The following is a 20,035-nucleotide window of genomic DNA, read 5'->3' on the forward strand; positions in this document are numbered from 1 at the left end:
GGAGTTGATCGTAAAATGGTGAAAATTTGAGGTTGTATGTATTTTTCAATGCTAAATCATAATAAAATAAAAATAAAATTATTTGTCAAAAAATTAAAAAAAAAAATTAAGTGTGGATCACCTTTATCATTGAGGGGTATTAAAAATAGATGTTGGCTGATTCTCAGACCTACCCAATATGCACACAAAATTTCATAAAAATCGGTAAAGCCGTTTCGGAGGAGTTTGGTAACAACCACCGCGTCACGAGAATTTTATATATTAGACTAGTGGTCGCCCAGTGGTCGAAATTCGACCACAACATATATTGTAATAAATTAATTTATTACGGTTATGTTTGACATTCAGTAAGACTATAGACAAATAATATTAAAGACAAAAAATATTAATCTATTCTCAATTTGACCGCAGACTTTAACAATAGACAAAAGAGTATATATGCGTGTGTGTGTTAAATACATGGTATTTTTTTTTATTAGTTTGATAATTATTTTTTATCCATAATTAAAAAAAATTAGCATTCTGCACTCCTTCTCTATATTAATTACAAGTGTACCAAATTTTATATTATTCCAATGCGAAATTTTCGTAAAAAGTAGCACAAAGTTTTTGATATATAGATTCTTGTCATTAAACGCCAACTCTTGTCTATTGCGACACATTCCTAAGCCTGGAAATTTATGTCGCTAAGTCTATAAAGATTTGCGTGTATTGTAACTTTCATTGCATATTTAAAAGGACCTTACACTTGCAAGTAAAAGGATGCGAATAAGAAATTTAACTGCAGCTTCAGAAAAGGACAGAGTTATTGCAAGGTAATAAAAAATAATAAAGAGTTTTACGTAACAATTTCTCAATCTAGATGTACATGTTTACAGCTTGGCTACAGTAGTTGGTTTATGTCCATAAATCTTTGAGGCCAGTTTTTATTTGGATTGGTGAGTAAATGTAATAAGTATTCTCAGTTGAGTTAAACTTTCTTGTAGTGTCTAAACAACAATAGATATTCGAAAATTCTAGAATTTTCTAGTTATTGGAATAAGAAGTGTGCATTTACATATTAATTTTATTTTAATTTAATTTTTTTTTATTTTTTTTTATAATAATAATAATTTATTTGGAATTAATATATTAATATAATATATCGGATCATGAATGGGACTGATTGTTGAATTTTTTATATATATTTTTTTATTTTGTGATTCTGTGAAATGTATATACGTAGAAAAGATATAAAATAAATAAATATGCCCACGACTATTAATATAATGTTGTTATATACTATTGTATTAAAATAAAACTTTTCTATCAGTGACACGTCACCATCATTATCATCATTTCAGCCATTATCCGTCCTGTGCTGGACGTAGGTATCTCCCATAGACTGCCATAAGGAACGGTCCTGAGCCACCTGTATCCATTGACTTCCTGCAAAGTATTTGAGGGCGTCACTCCATCTAGTGCGGGGTCGTTCTATACTGTGTTTGTCCATACGGGGTCACCACTCAAGAACCCATCGGTTAGTGACACATACAGAATAATAATAGTACCAGTAGTAGTGCTACACAATCACACCCATGGCCTAGATTACAAGATAGGATAAATGTGTTATGACTCTTAACCTATATACAACGGCAACGAATATTTGAGGGCACAACCTAGTACATCCAAACCTCAGCCAATTCAGAAAAGTTTGTATCTTTAACTGACCCGACCAGGAATCAAATCGAGGACCTCATTTCTACAAAGCAACAAGCCCACCACTGCGTCACGTAGATCGTCATTTAGATAAAATTGTTATTTTTATAGTTAAAGATAAAAAGATTTGTTTAAAATGTACTTACTCATTACAGCAGGTGGTGGTGCTCTGCGTGACGGTGACCAGCGTTGTCGTAGTCGTCGTCAATTTATCGCCAATGCACTTCTTCCTCGAACACTCATCCAGCACTTTATCCTCCTTCAAAGGCTGTAACACTTCTTTAACTTTATTCGGCCCAGACTTCACTGTCGACCTTTGAAACCTAAAATTAGCTAATGTCTTCCCATCAGTTGATATTTCAGTATCTTCGGTCACTATCGCGCCCTTTTTAGTTCTACACACTGTCTTTGTTGATTTGCCAAACACATTGCCTTTTCTGAGTATCTCTTCTTTAGAATCTAATAATTGTTTTGATTTAGATTCCAGAGGTAGACCGTTCTCTAACATACTCTTTATACTATCTGCAGTTATACTTGAGCCTAATATTTGATCTAGATCTGCCGTGTTCATATACTCTTCGTAGTTTTGCTGTATAGGTTGTCTTCTTTGGTCTCTTTGCCATGTCGTTTGATTATCAAATCCATATATAGGTTCAGATTCAACTCCAAACGTGAATTCTTTTGTATTATCAGTTTCTGTCTCATCAGGTGCTGGTTCTATTTGTGTAGTTAAATTATTTTCGAAAAAATCATCCGTTAACTCAGTTATTTGTGCTCCGGGACGTTTGGTATCGATTGACTCGAAATTGATGAAGTTTGTGTTGAGGTTATTGATCTTTCTCTTTCCATATAGTTGTCTGTAGTATTTCTCTTGATCGCCGTGCATCCAACACACTTTCCACCACTGTTTGCACATAAGTATATTCGCCGAGTTCGATGATTTCACATGACGAGTGGCCGTCGCAGACATTTTGCTGTATCACTGACACAGAACAAGGTAAGTAGTTAGAGGGATTGATTGCATAGATTCAGATTGCAATGATGAATTGACGTTTTTTTATTTGATGATGTTGGTTATTGTATAATGACATTGGAAAATTAGTTGTCATTTAATAATAAGGTCTCGTTATTGTGTTCAAAATATTTCAATTCAAGTACAAATACGCACAGGAAGTTACTCATTATTCTTTTAGTGTTATCTAAATATTGGTTAACGGATGTTATATATCTTGTATATTTACAATATTCAGTGATGAATCTGAGAAGATCTAAAGATCAAATCCAAGTTTACAATTTAAAATTTATCAAGTTTATGTATGGATAATTTGAAATGGACTGCCATTTGCTTTGTGTTTCTATCTATTTACAATCTATATCAACTTAGTTATACGATTTTTATGGGGACTGTTTTTTAAACAGTGACGTCAATTACGTCAAATGTCTTCGTGATTAATGAATGCTGCCTAGAAACTATTCATATCAGAAGGTACCACCATCACAAGAGTGGTTAACTACTGCTCCATAGAGGATTAAATCTACTTTAAAATCTTTTGTAACAATAATTTAATTATATATTCTGTAATTTTAATGGTGTTGTTTATATTTAGGCAGCTTCTTTGCTATAATATTTATTCATTTAAATAACTTTATTGGCCAAATGAAAATATGATACAAAAAGCTGACTTAATGCTAGTAGCATTCTCTACCATTCAACCTTTGGAATGTACAGTGAATCACGAACGCGGTACATCATTATTAAATTCAAATTCAAATCATCTCAATAAAGATGATTAATATAATTAATTATAGATATAATTAAATAAAGATAATAAAATAAAAATTATAATAAATTTGATTACAAACACTTTTAAATCGTTATTGTTTTTAAACCTACTGCAAGGTTTGGAAATTTATTATCTGTTGAGAAGAGCCCGCAAGAAACTCAACAGTTACTCTTTTAAATCTCTGTTAACATTATAGAATAGAATAGAAACATTTATTGCTAGTAAACACACAATTACAATATAAAATATAAATAACATATACAAAAAGTGTCCCACACCCGGCAAAAGGAACCGGCTCAGCTGATGCTGTGAGTGTCCCAGCGCAATGTGAACGGCTGCACAGCGCTGGTTTACAGCCAGTCCCTCTATTAACAAAACATAACCAAACTGCTGGGTACCACTGTAAATTGTTATTTGTATTTTTAAATTTTAAATAAATTACGTGTATTTAGTTAAATGTACTATGTCTAAAATTACATGGTCATTAAAAAGCCCGTGCATGATCAACTAACACCATACACGCTTTCATTGAAGTAATCGTTTAGGAGTTAGGTTTAGGATTAGGATAGGAAATGATAAAAACCTATCTTATATGTATACGAATTGTTGAAAATCATTTTCAAAATCATCCGAATCGTTTAAAAGTTCTAGTTTTTAATATTGAAGTTATTTTTTTAAGTCACAGATGTGATCAGCTATATTAGCCTTCTATCAGTGGTTTTCAATCTTGCCCCGTGATGTTCCGCGTGCCGACATCCTCTGTTATTACTGACACTTCAAAGTGGTTCGACTGGCATTTGCCGCTGATTCCTGGGTTAGATCCAGTAAATTATTATGAATCATAGTACTATAATAATTGATTCGTCGTATATTTTATCATGTCTTTTAGATGACAGGATTAGAGTGTATTTAAAATGAGATCAATTAGGGAAAATTATTACTTGGTTTGAAGACAATTGTCTAGTTTTTTTTCTGTGAAAAATTTTGAGATTAAATAAAAAAATTAAAAAGTATGATTAAAATCAATTCAGAATTGGTAAGAATATAACGTAATATAAATAAAATACACATGAATTGAAAACTTTCCTTTTTTAATACTGACAATTCAAATAAAAGTTATTAATACTTCAAGAACAGTAGTATCTGATGACGATGTTCTTAAATCATCATACTATAATTGAGAACACAGTGTAATAAATAACAGACAAAATCTAGACAACGGATAGTTTTCATCAGAACACAATTAGACGGTAAATCACATTGTGCAGGAGAGTCGAGGTAAAATAAATAAAACTTAATGGGATATAACCGCAGAAGCGAAATGAAATTGTACTGTAATCAAGCCTTCCAGACTATAGTTTGCCGTTAGCTCAGTTGCTCTGTTGAAGAAAATATGCGAACAATGAACTAATATTAATGGAATTTATACTAGATATAAACAAACGTTTAGTTGAAATGACCATTAAAAAGCGTTTTCTATTATCAAGTTTGAACAAAAGTCTTATAGTTGTATTCGTAATTATTGTAGGTGCGACCCGAAATCAAGACATTGAATTTAAATTTGGTCATAATGTGATATTTCTGTGTACACATGTGTATATATTTATAACATGAATGATGACGTGTCTTTACATAAATTGTAGTGTTGAAATGGTGTTTTATATCTAAATTCACGCCAAATCCTTTGCAGAGCGAACCAAGTGTTGTTTACTTCTATCTTTACATGCCATTCTTTTATAATTCATTTCACTAATTCCACAAACTTGATTCTTTCCTCTGATGAATCTTTCTGATTTTTATAATTTAGTTAAGACCGTTCCTAATATCATTCTGTTTTGTCAATCATTAATATGTTACTAGTTTTTACCAATGACTTTGTTCGCTAGACCGGGATATGTTTACTTACCCGGAGAAAAAGTAACCTATATCTTTCTTCATTCTATATAGTACTTGTATACCAAATTTCATAGTGATTAGTTAAGACGTTATAATGTAACAAACAAATAAACAAACTCAATACTAAATATTAATAAGGATTTTTTGCAAATGGTGGATTTTGGAAGATATTTTTAGCCGATACAAACAACATACACAAATAATTCATTTATTCAAGATAAATCATCGTAATCAGAACCCTTCCATATACCATTGTTATCTTCTAAAATTGACTTAAAATTACAGCTGATAGGGGCTACAGCAGATGCTATATTTTCATTGTTCCCCATCAGCTATAATTTCTAGGTACACTTTTGTTCTTCCTACGCACGTCGTGTTTCAAACAATAAAATCATCTTTCAATCAAGAGATAAATTAATATCATAGTAATTTTAGATCGCGATACGGTTCGAAATTGGATCGATAAAGATCTAGAGCCAGTAATGTTTGAGCAACTCTAATTAGCAGCGGTGGTTGAGGCTCGACGCATTACAATTACGATGCTATCGTCGATCCTAGCGATGATCCTAGCGTAAGAATTTCGTATATTCTGCCTTGATTGGTGAGACATGCTACTTTGTAGATGACCAGTAATCTCGCTGTTCTTATTTTAAAATTAGACAAACGTAATACTTATTAGTAATCACTACTTTTTTTTTATTTAAGATTTTCCTCTTTTGAGGCAACTAATTCACGCAATTTCTTCCAGCCAGCTCTATCCCAGGCCATATCTTTGACCTCTTTATTCGACACGACACCTTTTGGTTTCTTCGTCTGTCCCATGTAATTATTTCTCGTTAATTAATAAACACTATGTTAATTAAAAAAAGAACGCACCGTTAGGTAGACGAGATGATTCATAGAGGTGTCGATTTAAAATATTGGAATTTAGAACGTAGAGTCGTGCGTCGAATGTAGAGGAATCTTCAAGTGGTACATAATGATACGACAAGCAGGATTTTAATTTGCAAAAAACAATATAGATCACATTGTAATTTAATCCATCATTTACAGAAGTAAACCCTATTGAAGTCGCGAATTGACCATATAATCGCGTAATATAGTCACAATCATAGGTCGTGTGGTTCCGGCAAACAATAGACTGCCCTTTCTCCCCCTTCCTTTCCCGTGGATAATGAAGGAGACGACTAAGGGAACTTGAGGGATGAGCAGCAGCGTCTCTTGTAAAACATAACCAAAGTTTAACTGCGGTTGCCAATCCGTTCGCCAAGTGTAGCAATTGCTAGAAAAACCTCCCAATAGGGAAAGCCCTAAGCAGTGGACAGATAACGCCTGATATCATCATTATAGTGGGGGGAAGGGGATTGTTAGTAATGGAGACTAAAAATCCCATTGCTGGCAATATACCCAACCAGGTCGACCTCCTCGCGGTTCTCCCTGGAAACTATCATGGTTAATTCCTGATGAATTCATCATGATGGACTAACTGGCCTGTTCTCATTCTCATCTATCACCCTTCACTGGTGCTCCGCCAGCGTATCCCGTTAGCGCAGGCGGGGTTACCATACCATTTTCATCCACCAAAAAAAAATCATCATTATATTTACAAAAAAATATATATATTAAAACTTCTACTAACTTCTTGTTTAGGAAGTCGTTTAAAAAATTTAAAAATATTGCATATTATTATGGTAGTCACATAAAAAATAACACAATACTCGTAAATTTGTACACATTCTTAATCCGTTGTTTTCTAAATGTTAACTTGTTTTCGCCTATATACCTTTTTTTTTTTTTTTTTTTTTTTTTTTTTTTTTTCTTTTTCTAGTCTGCTAATTGGCAATCTGTTCCTTATAGAACAATAATCCAATCTGCTGTTTGGATGTCAGGTTTAAATTTTAATAAATGATGAGGCCAATCCATTAATCAGCTCTCAGTCTCTGCCTGTAAATCTTTCTACCAGTCCTTGGATACTGTGTCTTTTTAATCGAGAGAAACTAATGCTTCCCGATCCCTGTAATTGAGCGGCCAATTCGTTTCTATGGCTGTTCAATCTGGACTGATAGTTTTTGCTGAATGTCTCGATTTCCTGTTTTATCGTTTTTAGTTTGATGTCCATATACATAAATTTATTACTTATGTATTGTGGTATATTAAGCATGTTTCTTATTGTCTTATTTTGAAACCTTTCCAGTATTTCTATATTGCTGTTACTAGCTGAGCCCCAAAGCTGTATGCCATATGTCCAAATAGGTTTGATGATGGTTTTGTATATGGTCATTTTGCAATCATGTGTCAGTCGGGATTGTCGTCCTATAAGCCAGTACAAGCTACGGATTTTTGTGTCTAGTTGTTTACGTTTGGTCCATATATGCTTTTGCCAGGTAAGTCGGCGGTCTAAGTGCATACCCAGGTACTTAACATCATCTGCCTGAGGTACTTGTTCATTGTGTAACAGGACAGGTGGACATGTTTTTCTTCTCAGTGTGAAGGTTACATGAACAGATTTGTATTTGTTAACTTTAATTCGCCATTTTTCAAACCATTGTTCAACCATATTAAGATGCCTTTGGAGATTTTCCGATGCTATTTTTGGGTCTTTGTGGACAGACAGGAAAGCTGTGTCGTCCGCATATGTGGCAGTGGTGGTGACATCCTCGAGTGTTGGCAAATCAGCAGTGAAAATCAGGTACAGGACTGGACCCAAAATGCTGCCCTGTGGCACTCCAGATAGTATTTCATACATTTTAGAAAGTTCGCCATTATGTTTTACTTCAAAGCATCTTTTATTTAAATACGATTTTATTATTTGAAAGAAAGAGTGAGGAAGCGCCTGTTTAATTTTGAATAGAAGCCCGTCATGCCAGACTTTATCAAATGCCTGGCTGATATCCAGAAATATAGCAGAGCAGTATTTTTTGTTTTCTAGAGCTCTGTTTATGGTGTCAACTAAACGATGGACTTGTTCGATCGTACTGTGTCCCTCCCTAAAACCAAACTGGTGTTTCGGTAGGTTTTTGTCTAGGTGTTGATGCATCCGATTTAATATTATCTTTTCAAATAGTTTACCAACGATAGGTAATAGGCTTATCGGTCTGTATGAAGACACTTCTTGAGCAGTTTTCCCTGGTTTCAAAACCATAACAACCTGTGCGATCTTCCACTGGCTGGGAAATGTTAGTAATCTCAGACAAGCATTAAGAATTGAAACGAGAAGTAGTATCCCTTTCGCTGGTAATTTCTTTAAAAGTGTTGCATCTATTTGATCATATCCCGGTGCTTTATTATCCCGAAGATTACGAATTTCTCTTCTGAGTTCTCTAGGTGAAACGCTTCTCAGGGGAGGACACATCTGTATATCCGATTTTAAATAATCCTCTATTTCCTCATCGTGTTGCATGCTGTTACACGAAAGTGGTTGGAATACGCTTTGCAGGTGAGTTGCAAACGCATTTGCTTTATCTTTATCAGATCGAGCCCATGTTCCAGATTCGGTTTTTATAGGAGCAACTTGGGTTTTCGGACGTTTTAAGTTTTTTGTGGCTTTCCATAAAGAATAGTTTGTGTCGCTTGTCGGGGTAAGTTTGCTAAGATATTCCTGAACATTCCCATTGTTCAGGTCGCTAATTAAGATTTTCAATTCTTTTGATGCTCTATTAAAAGCAGCTTTATCTCTTGTGTACCGAGTATTGTGCCAAACCTTACGTAGTTGTCGTCTTTCAGCAATTTTGTCTTTTATGAAAGTCGGATATACATGTGTTTTTGGGATCAGTACTCTGCGCTTCGGAGTAGACCTGTTCACCGCAATATGTAATATTCTATTAAAGTCCTCTATCGCATCTTCTATTTCATCAGTGGTTTTCAATGATATTTTTAATTCAATCATAGATGTAATTATATTTTGATACTCTTCCCAGTTAGTGTGTCGGGTATGTAGCTTTTGAGGAACTTCCTGAAGTAATATTTTGTAATGCACATTCAGGACAACAGGAGTATGATCAGAGGAAAGGTCTATTATTTGTTCAGTACTCATGCTGTTAAGAGAAAGGTTTTTGGATATAAAGAAGTCCAATAAATCTGGTTTTCTTGTTCTATCAGTAGGCCAGTAAGTAGGTTCGCCAGTTGACAAACAATCAAGATTGAGGTCTCCCACAACACGAAAGAGTTGTCTTCCTTTGGGGTTTATAAGACGTGAACCCCAATGTTGATGCTTGGCATTCCAGTCACCTCCACAAACAAAGCGGTGTCCCAATGTACTCAAATATTCTTTGTAGTTTTCTGCACTTATAGCATGCCGTGGAGGGCAGTAGATTGCTGATACAGTAATTTCCGAGACATTATCGGTGATTTTGATTGAAGATGCTTGAATTTTTTCTGTGCAAAAAGGTTCAAGTGGATAGTGCTTTAGGTTAGACTTTATTATGACAGCAGCCCCAGCATGAGCTTTTCCTGATGGGTGATTTGTCGTATATATATTATAATTTTTAATGTCTATGTAACTTTTTGAAGTAAACCTTGTTTCTGATATTAGAGCAATGTCGATTTTTTCTGTTATGAGGATGGTTTCTAATTCTTGTTTTCGCTCCGTGAGCCCGTTGGCATTCCATGTCAGGATACGTAGGTTATTCACGGAACCTGAAGGCTGCCGATTAGCTGGATCATACGATCCATCATTCTGTCCATCAAGTTGGTCATCATTATTTCAATTTTATTGAACATTTTGTCCATAATTACGTCCAGGTTAATTGTTCCTGGAACGCTGCTGACGGTAGCTGTATCTTCTTCGTTGTTTTTATTTTTATTTTTAGTTATATCGGCAAAGGATTTGCCTGGTCTGGTCGACATTGATAAATGTCTGTCAAGTTCGGGCATAAGAATACCCTTGTAGCTGGTTGTCAATTTTGGACCTGATTGTGTAGGATTTATTTCAGGCTGGCTTATTGGTAGGTGATTTGTGTTCCGTTTGGAATTTTGGTGTTTGTGTATTGTGGGTATAAATTGTCTTCCTTCTGTTTTTTTAGTCAATTGAGTTTCTTCTGTTCTTTTCGTGTTCTGGTTTTCTCTTGGTTTTGGGTTGAGTTTAAGAATTTGTTCCTTATATTGCTTGTACTTTGTACATCCCCTATAGCTGGCCGGATGATTTTTAAGGCAGTTTGCACAAGTGGCTTCTGTATTTGGACTTTTAGTACATGAAGTTGTTGAGTGATCTCCTCCACATTTCACACAGCGAAAAGGCCTATGACATTGATTCTTAGAATGTCCGAATCTTTGACATCTTTTGCATTGCAGAATCTCTTTTTTCTTATAGGGTGGTTCAAAGGTAACTTTCATATAATTGAGTTGTTTGACTTTATATATGTCTTTGTTGTTTTGTTTAGGCTTTAGATCAACATAAAATACCGGAAGAGGTTCCTTAGTAATTCTGTGAAGTACATTTACAACTTGTTGTACGTCATGGCCAAGATTTTCTATTTCCTTAGTAATATTTAAAATATCTTCTGACGGATGTAGGCCGCGTAATACCACTCTATACGGTCTTTCGCTTTTGAGTAGATAGGTGTAGTGACTGACATTTTCTGTAACAAAATATTGTCTGATGGCTTTATATATGTCCGTGTTTAAGGGCATTATTTTAACTATATGGCCAGATCTGAGTGTTGTCATTGTATAGTTTCCAGTACTTGTGATTTTGTTCAGAATAGTTTTTAGCATGCTGATGTCATTTACTCCTGTAACAAAGATAGGCTCTGATTTGGGAGGTTTAATTGGTATTTCTTTATTACTTTCAATTTCATCCTCTAATATTTCAAATTGATTTTGTGTTGGTACCGCATAAGTTCTTTCTCTTTGTGTCTTTTTGTTTGGGTTCTCTGTTAGTTTGTTCGTCGGACTGTTCTCTATTCTTTTTCTCTTGCTGGTGGGTATTTTATCCTTTTGCCATTCATTTTCAGTCGTTTCTATAGGGGTTTTAGAACCTTCTGTCAAATTTGTCATATTGATGTTCTTTGGAACTGCACCAACTGAGTTGGAACGTGTCTTTAGAAACATACTCCTATGAATAGTTTGCTGTACCAACATTGTTTTTGGATTTGTTTTGTTATTTCCTTTTTCTTTATCTTTTGTTTGCTCTTTGTTTGTTAGGTCCACTTCTGGCAAAACGTTGCCCCCCCCAGAATACGAGGGGCTGCCTGAGCTGTGCTCAGGGAGGGATTCTCCAGTATGACTGGTACCCTCCTGGGGTAGTTTCTCTTTTAGCTTTGCTTCCATGGTTTTTTTTTTTTTTTTTGGGGGGTTTTACCCCTAGCCAGGTATTCAGTTTTGTAGCGCTGAAGACTCGCTTTCGCCCTTTACAATTGCTATTACAGTCTATGATCGGTGTATGATAGTGGAGCACCTAAAACTGTAACATTGCCCGGGGAGGACGACCCACAGAGATGTTAGTATGTGGGTCCAGTCCCAGATTGCAGAGGCAATCTTAGAACTGGCGAGGACGTTTGTATTAGGACTTAACAGTGCACACATTTTTGCCTAGCTCCAACTAGACATGCGCTTCCGGTATTCTCAGCTTTTTATAGAGGTATATTCCCTGGCAGAAATATACCCCACCGAGACCAACACTGTCTTACCCCCCCAAATATATACCTAATACGTATTAATTAATGCACATCTAATAAAGAAGCTGAGACTTCCTACCTAATCTATACATATAATAAAAGCGTAGAGGTCGAATGTCTGTACATAGAAAGAAAAAAAAACGCTAACAAACCAGTCTGGGGGATATTAGAAGTAAAATAGAACTCATCCAGATTTTTTGTTTCGCTGTCTGTTTGTGCGGCTAATTTACGAAAACTGTTAGATCGATTTAATTGAAATTTTACATGGTGATACCTCACATCCCCGATCAATATTTTACATACTTTTAATCACGGAAAATTAAAGAGTTCCCGTGGGATAGTTAAAAAACTATAGTAACTTGTACAGCTTAGTACACGACCTACTTAAGTAAAGTCATTTTGACCTAAGGCAAAGAGTGAGAACGACACGTCATTTGTTAATTTTGGTGCAGTATTCCTAGACATAATAAATAGGTAGGTACATACATCGATACATTCTAAACAGTAATAACAAACACCACGCGGACAAAGTCGCGGGTATCAGCCAGTACATATTATGTTATTAACTTTGTCTTACCACTTATAAGATTTAAATTTATGTCATGTTGTTTATAATATGTACACCATAATTCCACTATTTCGAATGATAAATGTATACTTTTATAGATATTTTATTACATCTTAAATTAACAGAATTAGCGAGTCGGAATAGAAAATTCTAATGTATTTAAATTACATATTATTTTTAAGATTATTTCATTCCAGATGTAACATTTATTGTATTTTTATTACGCTTTTGATGTCTCTATCATATAAATTTTGTTTTTAACGATAAAATTATCAAGCACTGTCATACAGGAACATCCCATGAATTTTTGGGAACGCAATACAGCAAAGAGACAAATTATTAACTTCACAGTTTATTTATGGGGCATGATTACACCAAGTAATGTGGTTTATTTTTGTTGCATTGCATAAATTTTAAAGAAAGAATACATTTTATTAGCTGTCACGAAAATATAAAACATCCAGAAACAAAAGGTTAAAATGTACAAAGGTCAGAACGCACTGTGACCTCTATGACAAAACACGAGAAAAATAAAGCAGTGAACATAAATTCTTTTATAAATATTATATTATATTTATATTTTTAAAAGTAATTTATTTTAGAAAAATGTAATATATACAATATGAAGTATTTGGGAAGTTGGATGACTAAAACTGGAGACCATGCCACTAGAAATCAATGTTAGCTTGAGATAGCTCGCTCGAGTTTTTGCAAAATGAGTAAAGTTCTGTGTGATCGAGATTTAAATATTAATCTAAGGATTTATTTATTTATTTATTTAGATTTACCAACATTTGTTTCCACAAAATAATGTAAATATATATTCAATTATGGAGCTTAGAACTAAGTGTAACAATTTTTTATAGGCAAACACATCTTACCAATATTGATACATGTATAACAATAAGTACAGAGAAATATATATATATATATATATATAGCTTACATCTATTATTAAATACTTAACAACTAACAACTAACTACCATATCCATAAGCAGATCCAGCAGCACGACTCATTTTATATATTTATAGATATTTCGTACAAAATAATTGGAGTATCAAAAATAATATCGACCTGGTCACTGTAGCTGTTTACTTATACTATATATATATGTGTGTGTGTGTATGTGTGTGTGAGAGAGAGAGAGAGTATATACAGCAATATATGCTATATATTCTCTTTGCTGCTATATGGCATAGAGATATGGATGCTCACATAACATACAATGAAGAAACTGGAGGCGTTTAAGATGTGGGCATACAGTCGAATTTTGAAAATCTCAAGGCATGACCGAGTCACAATTATTGAAGTATTGGACAGGCTTAGGAAAAGTTGGAGCTTATGAACATTGTTAAGCATCGGAAAATGTTATACTTTGGTCACGTCATGAGAAGAATGTACAGAATACACCAAATAATCATTCAAGCTAAGATTGCTGGTAAAAATACTGGGAAGAGGCGTTACACCTGATTGAAGAACCTGCAGGAGTAGTTTAGCTGTAGCACCACCTCGCTCTTTAGAGTGGCAGCTTCAAAAATTTGCGCCCTTATATTCCCAACTTCCGATAGGAGCATAACATTAATAATAAATTTATATTACAACACATACTATGTGTCACAATAAAAGAAAATACGGGTAAACAAATTCTTTTTGTTCCACACTGCAGACTTGCGACCTTAATCATCGATGTCTCGTACCTAATAATGATGTAACATTAAATTTTGATTAGTAATAATAACATATGGTCGGAAGCTGATTGTGTCATCAGTGATCTTGTAGTTACTTTGATGACATGCAGTCGTAACGAGCTCGTCAAATATAAGACGACAAGACATGCTGGATCTATCTCGCGTTATATTGATATATTAAATCACCAGTTCGCAGGATCTATGTCTTTGAATTAGGGTTGAGATATATTTAGTTTAATTAGTTGTTTGTCTTTTTCTTAGTTTATTTTATATAGGGATGAGTAATATCAATATTTATATATTTTAGTTACAATATATATATACTGGTCCAATGACGAATATATTAAAAGTCTGTTAACTAAAAAATAATATTGGATATTTTTACCATATATGATTGCTTTACGCTTCAACATATCTGATAATAGAATTGTATGTGGAAAAATAAATATTGGACCGATATCAAAATGGGTGATGACCTTTTTTCCGCCATCAATGTTCAAAGAAATCCGATATATAGATATCGGATCGATATGATACATATTACCCATGCCTATATAAATTATGGAACGGTTTTTTGTACTGGTTTCACTGTCATTTAAATCTTTTTTTATAGAAGGTGAGTATATGAGTACATTATGTACAATATATAAATACATTACATTGACAATGTATCTCTAAGATAGCTAAGAGATACATTATTTACCAGAGGGAGACTTTGTACAAAAGTCGTTTGTTTGGATATCTCTATCCCATTCGTGTTTCTATCGTGAAGCAGTCGTGTTTGCATGGCTTTTGTATCATTTTAAAGTGTAGGATATGGCAATTAAATTACAGGGCACAAGTATACCTTAGCTTTCAGGAATGGCACCGGTGGTATCATAAGCGATAGAGTATACTCTGTTATGTCCATGGTACTGCTCATGTCTATAGGCGACGATTACCATTTTCCATCAGGTAGGGCATCAGCTTGTTTGCCATACTAAGTCGCGTAAGAAAAGAGACTAGGGTCGCCGGAAACATAATTTTAAATATGCCAATAGACTACTGGATAGCAAAGTTAGTAATGTTAGTCGAACAACGATGTGCACTTGAGAGAAGTAATAAAAAACTAGCCGTCAATATGCAAAACTAAACTGGAAATAAACGAGAAAGTTGTTAGAAAAATGTTGTTTATCGTTAGAAACATCGTCAAATTGACATCAGGTAATTTACGAATTGCATGACTTTATAACGACTTCCTAAAACGAGATTTAGTATTTCACTTTTTTTTATCGTAACGTGATAGGCACCTTTGCCAATTTTGAGACGATTTTGTTAATTCTTTTCGGAATTGATAAGGTTTACCATATTATTGAGGGTTCTTCTCAGCTGATAGCTATAATCCAACCCCAGTAGTAGAAACATAAGGATGACGATTTAAAAGAGCTTGTAAACAAGCCTATTTGAACAAAGATTATTAAATTTAGTATTTCATTTGCTGACGATAAAAACTGCTATTTTTTTTTATCACAACAAAACTTTTTAAATAATAATAATATTGGGGATCAGGATAATTATTACAAACTCAGTGTTGAATGATAAATAAATAAGAATATGATGATAATGATGTATTTTTTTGCATTATACCTGATAATGGTTGCAATGTAGGTGACAACCCTAAGACAGTTTTTAATTAACTTTGTCTCCACCAAGTCGTTAAGGGGTTAATGTCTCTATATTACAGGGATCGTAAAACGATGGTCGACTGTGGCGTTGATGTAAAGGTTTTTGCGAGCGAACGCTACAAGACTAATAAGTGTGTTGAAGATATAAAATGTAATATATTTGATATTTTTAGAAATTGATCATCAATAAATAAGCTTATATAAATGTAGTAGGTATTATTTGAACTGTAAATGAGTGGTGATTAAATGTCTCTAAGCCGTATCCTGATTATTATTAGTGGTATTCGAAATCAAGGGTAAAATAATCAAGCAAAGTAAACGTTTTTAATTTTATAATACAAACGAAAAATAAACAATATTCAACTTGTTGGTAAAACTGTTATCGCATTTATAAATCGCCTTACACGTGAAACACCAAGACCTGCGCTTACGCACCAGACATGCAAATGAGAAAGCGAAACCGCAGAAGCGCGGTTACTCATCTCGCTCGCACGTCGTCAGCGACAGTACATTCGAGCGTGACGGTTATATATATGCGTGTTCATTTTTGGGCGTACGTTATTATGGTAATGGTACGTTACTACTGAAGGAAATTTTTAGTTGGAAATCTTATTACTACCTACCGCCTCCAGTTATTCCACATACTGAATATTTAAAATGAACTCGTGGATGGTAACTATGAATCCTTATTAATCATCTATATTAATATTATAAAGAGGAAATATTTGATTGTTTGTTGATTTGTTTGTTTGTAAAGAAAAAACTTCAAAATTACTCAACCGATTTTAAGAATTCTTTTACCTGCAGAAAACTACATCATCAGACATTAGGGGAAACATATGCTTTATAGTATTTTTGAAATTTCTATCTGTCTGTGCGAAGCCGAACTAGATCGCTAGTAAATTAATAAAGTGAATAAAAATCGCATCAGTCAACTAATATTTGATTAATACTTAGTTATTTTTGTGAATCTTTTACTGGCATTAAAGCGTTTGTGCAGAAAACTTGATAACATAACAATCAGACAGAGAGAAACAAAATTTTTAGAATTATTTGAAATTAAACATACATTCACAAGGCTATAAAAAGCCACAATGAATAGCTTGAGGAAATTTGGTAGAAATCCTCTGTGCAGAGCTGACGATATCCCCAAAATGGGTCCAATAGAGAAATCTTGAAATCTATTTCCCAACAATTAAAGAATTTGAATTGGCTAAGGAAAAAATATATATACCTAATATATTGAGCAGTGATCAGTTAAAGGCTTATACAAATAAATTATTGGCATAAATCTAAGTGGTATCTACATTAAGGTATTACATAAACATTTAGAAATTTAGGAATTTGACTCCAAGACGAAGTAGCATAATATTAGCAATATCGAAAGTCCAAAATCTGTGAATTTTCTACGAACTAATATCCGTGGACCTTTTTTTTTATGCAACTTAGAATGGCAAACAAGCTGACGGCCCACCTGATGGAAAGCGGTAATCGTCGCCTATAGACATTAGCAGTACCATGGACATAACAGAGTATACTGTTTCGCCCTCGACACCTCCCATACGTTGCCATTCCTGAGGACTCAGGTGTTATTACTCTGTATCCTGTTAATTCACTGCCATATCAGTGCCCTTCAAACCGAAATACAGCCATGCAAACACAACTACTTCACGATAGAAACACGAATGGAACAGAGGTGCCAAAGCAAACCTTTTTAGCAAAACTTTCCTATTACCTTACTGGACAGACAGTGCAGGTTATGTCAATGCAATTTTATTATTAGTATTTAACAAAATTACAACCTTTGTACAAGAACAGTAAACGGTAACTAACAGTAGCTCTGGCTGACAGCAAACACATTTATTTCTTCATCAACCGTTGACATTAAACACGTTGTCGTGGCGTGTGAGCGAAATTGCATGAATTAGTTATATTTGTTCATCACTAATAACACCATGTCAATACTACTTTAATAACCTTGAATATCTCTGTTAGTTACTTATTAACTTTATTACTGTCTATTGGTATAACGCCTACTTCTATGTCCGTATTATGCGAGACGCTTAGCTTATTAACATGTCGTTTTAAAAATATACCACTAAAAACAGCTCAATTTCTTTATTCTTGTACGAGTGAATTCGTATCATAGACTGTAGAGTTATGTGATTCATCACTTTGTTCATGAATAAAAGATACTGAAACATTATAGTGATTATTCGAAACATCAGAAAATGGTGTGTTTTGTTTAGCTTGTTAGAAAAGTACGCGTCGGCTAACTAGTAAGTTGGTTGAAGATTTTTTGATACGCGATGTTCTAAATACTGTGCATGCCATCATTTTGATAGATACAAACATAAATACAAAAATATAGAAGACTGATACCATCTCTAACACATATTTCTATAATAGTCACAGTAAAAAAAATTTTTTTATTAATTAATATTAGCTTTTTTTAGTATCAAATTATTACAATATACACAAATAAAAAACTAAGGCCTACGTCCACGTTGTGCCTTGTGATTATTGAAATCTCGGAAACAGTCGTACTGTGGAGGCAAGACGGAGTCAACAATTTAAAGGACCTCCGGCTATCATTACGAAGCTGGCCTATCCAATATAAAGAATTTAAAACCTTTGTAACCAAGCAAATAAAGTGCATTCTTCTTTGCGATTATTGAAACGTATACAGGTTGCTAGTTAGTGCTACAGTCCCAGTTTTGCCCGAGGCCTCCACAGCTGCTACTTATATTGTTTTTTCTGTAATTACTATTTGATGGTCTCGAAATAGTTTTGTCGAAAAAGGTTGTTGGTTTCGCCGAGGTTAGTGATGTGGAGTTGGAGACGTCTGATTTGGTATTCAAAATATTAGGTAACGATTTTAAAATAAATTAATGTAAAAGTAAAATTGTAATCTGAGAAGAAATTTATTATTCATGAGAATTGACGCAAGAATTTTTCAGTGCAAAGTAGTATACATGGACAGACGTTTCTATAGATATGGTAAAAGCAGACTAAAAAAAACGAAATATAATATTTAGTATAATATCCGGTGTAGTCATATCATAGTCATAGAACCCCCTTACTTTTCCGTGGATGTTGTAAGAAGCGACTAAAGGAGGGCAAGGGATGGGCAGCAGCGCCTCTCTTAAAACATCTGCAAATCCTAATTGTGATTGTCAATCCGCCTGCAAAGCATGGCAATACTGGCAAAACCTCCCCAAGTGGGAAGCTCATTGTTTAGCAATGGTCAATAAAAGGCTTATATGATGAATATTGAGTGTAAGGTATTGAAAACTAGAAATATAGTATATTGACCCATATGGCCAGTTTAGCAAAAGTACGCTATATTTTCATCTTGTGGAAAGAGATCCGTACTCAGCAGTAGGATTTTAATGCATTATTAAAAATATGGTTTTAAATGTTTGATTAAAAAGATATTTGAATCATTTTCATCAAGAGACCAAGATATCTATCTAAGCAAACATCAAAAACCAATTCAAACTTATTATCTTAGAATTTCAAATACCTATATTAAGTTTATCATTTTCTATCAAATAAGACGTCAGCTAGTCTACGATCACATCTGTCGAGGAAATGAGATTAACTCTAGCAACAAATATGTCAATTCAAACTCATCTGGCGGAGTAATCTAATGAAAACCAAATCCCTGTCTTATTAACGTGATAAGTTCGCACGTTCTCATGAGAGCCAGTGTCAAACCAGTTCCAGTTGATACATAATTTCTCTAGTCTACACTGTCGGGAGTTCCACGTTTCAGCTTAGCTTTGAAGCAGTAATTTGTAGCTAACGGCACTGCAGGGGACATGTGACGCGCGGCCAGTGACGCTGCTAGATAGGTAACGAGATTGAATTAATGATGTCCGATGTCTAAAAGCATACGAATTACGGTACATTGATATATTCAATATTTACACAGTCTCATGTAAATGCAATATTATAAATATTCATATAGAATATTCTATCTACAATAACAATCAAGACATCTTTTGCCTGGTCGATAACAAATCTCGAGATTTTTTATTCAGCAAATATTTTTATGCCAATAAAAAGGTGCAGTATTAAAAAGATGGCAATACAATGTATCCTTTTATAGACAAGTT

At 34.0% G+C, this 20,035-nt stretch overlaps 1 protein-coding gene across 1 annotated transcript in view; it reads right to left on the reverse strand.

Annotated features, from left to right (window-relative positions):
- LOC116413058 (protein espinas-like) overlaps positions 1-20,035 on the reverse strand; it is a 224,820-nt gene that overhangs the window by 200,643 nt on the left and 4,142 nt on the right. Inside the window, exon 2 of the mRNA XM_052899754.1 lies at positions 1,845-2,680. Within this exon, the coding sequence (XP_052755714.1) occupies positions 1,845-2,668 (824 nt within the window). The 5' untranslated portion in view covers positions 2,669-2,680. The remainder of the gene's footprint in view (positions 1-1,844; positions 2,681-20,035) is intronic.

Source organism: Galleria mellonella, unplaced genomic scaffold (genome assembly GCF_026898425.1).
Source record: "Galleria mellonella isolate WM207_F2 unplaced genomic scaffold, CSIRO_AGI_GalMel_v1 utg63, whole genome shotgun sequence".
NCBI lineage: Eukaryota > Metazoa > Arthropoda > Insecta > Lepidoptera > Pyralidae > Galleria > Galleria mellonella.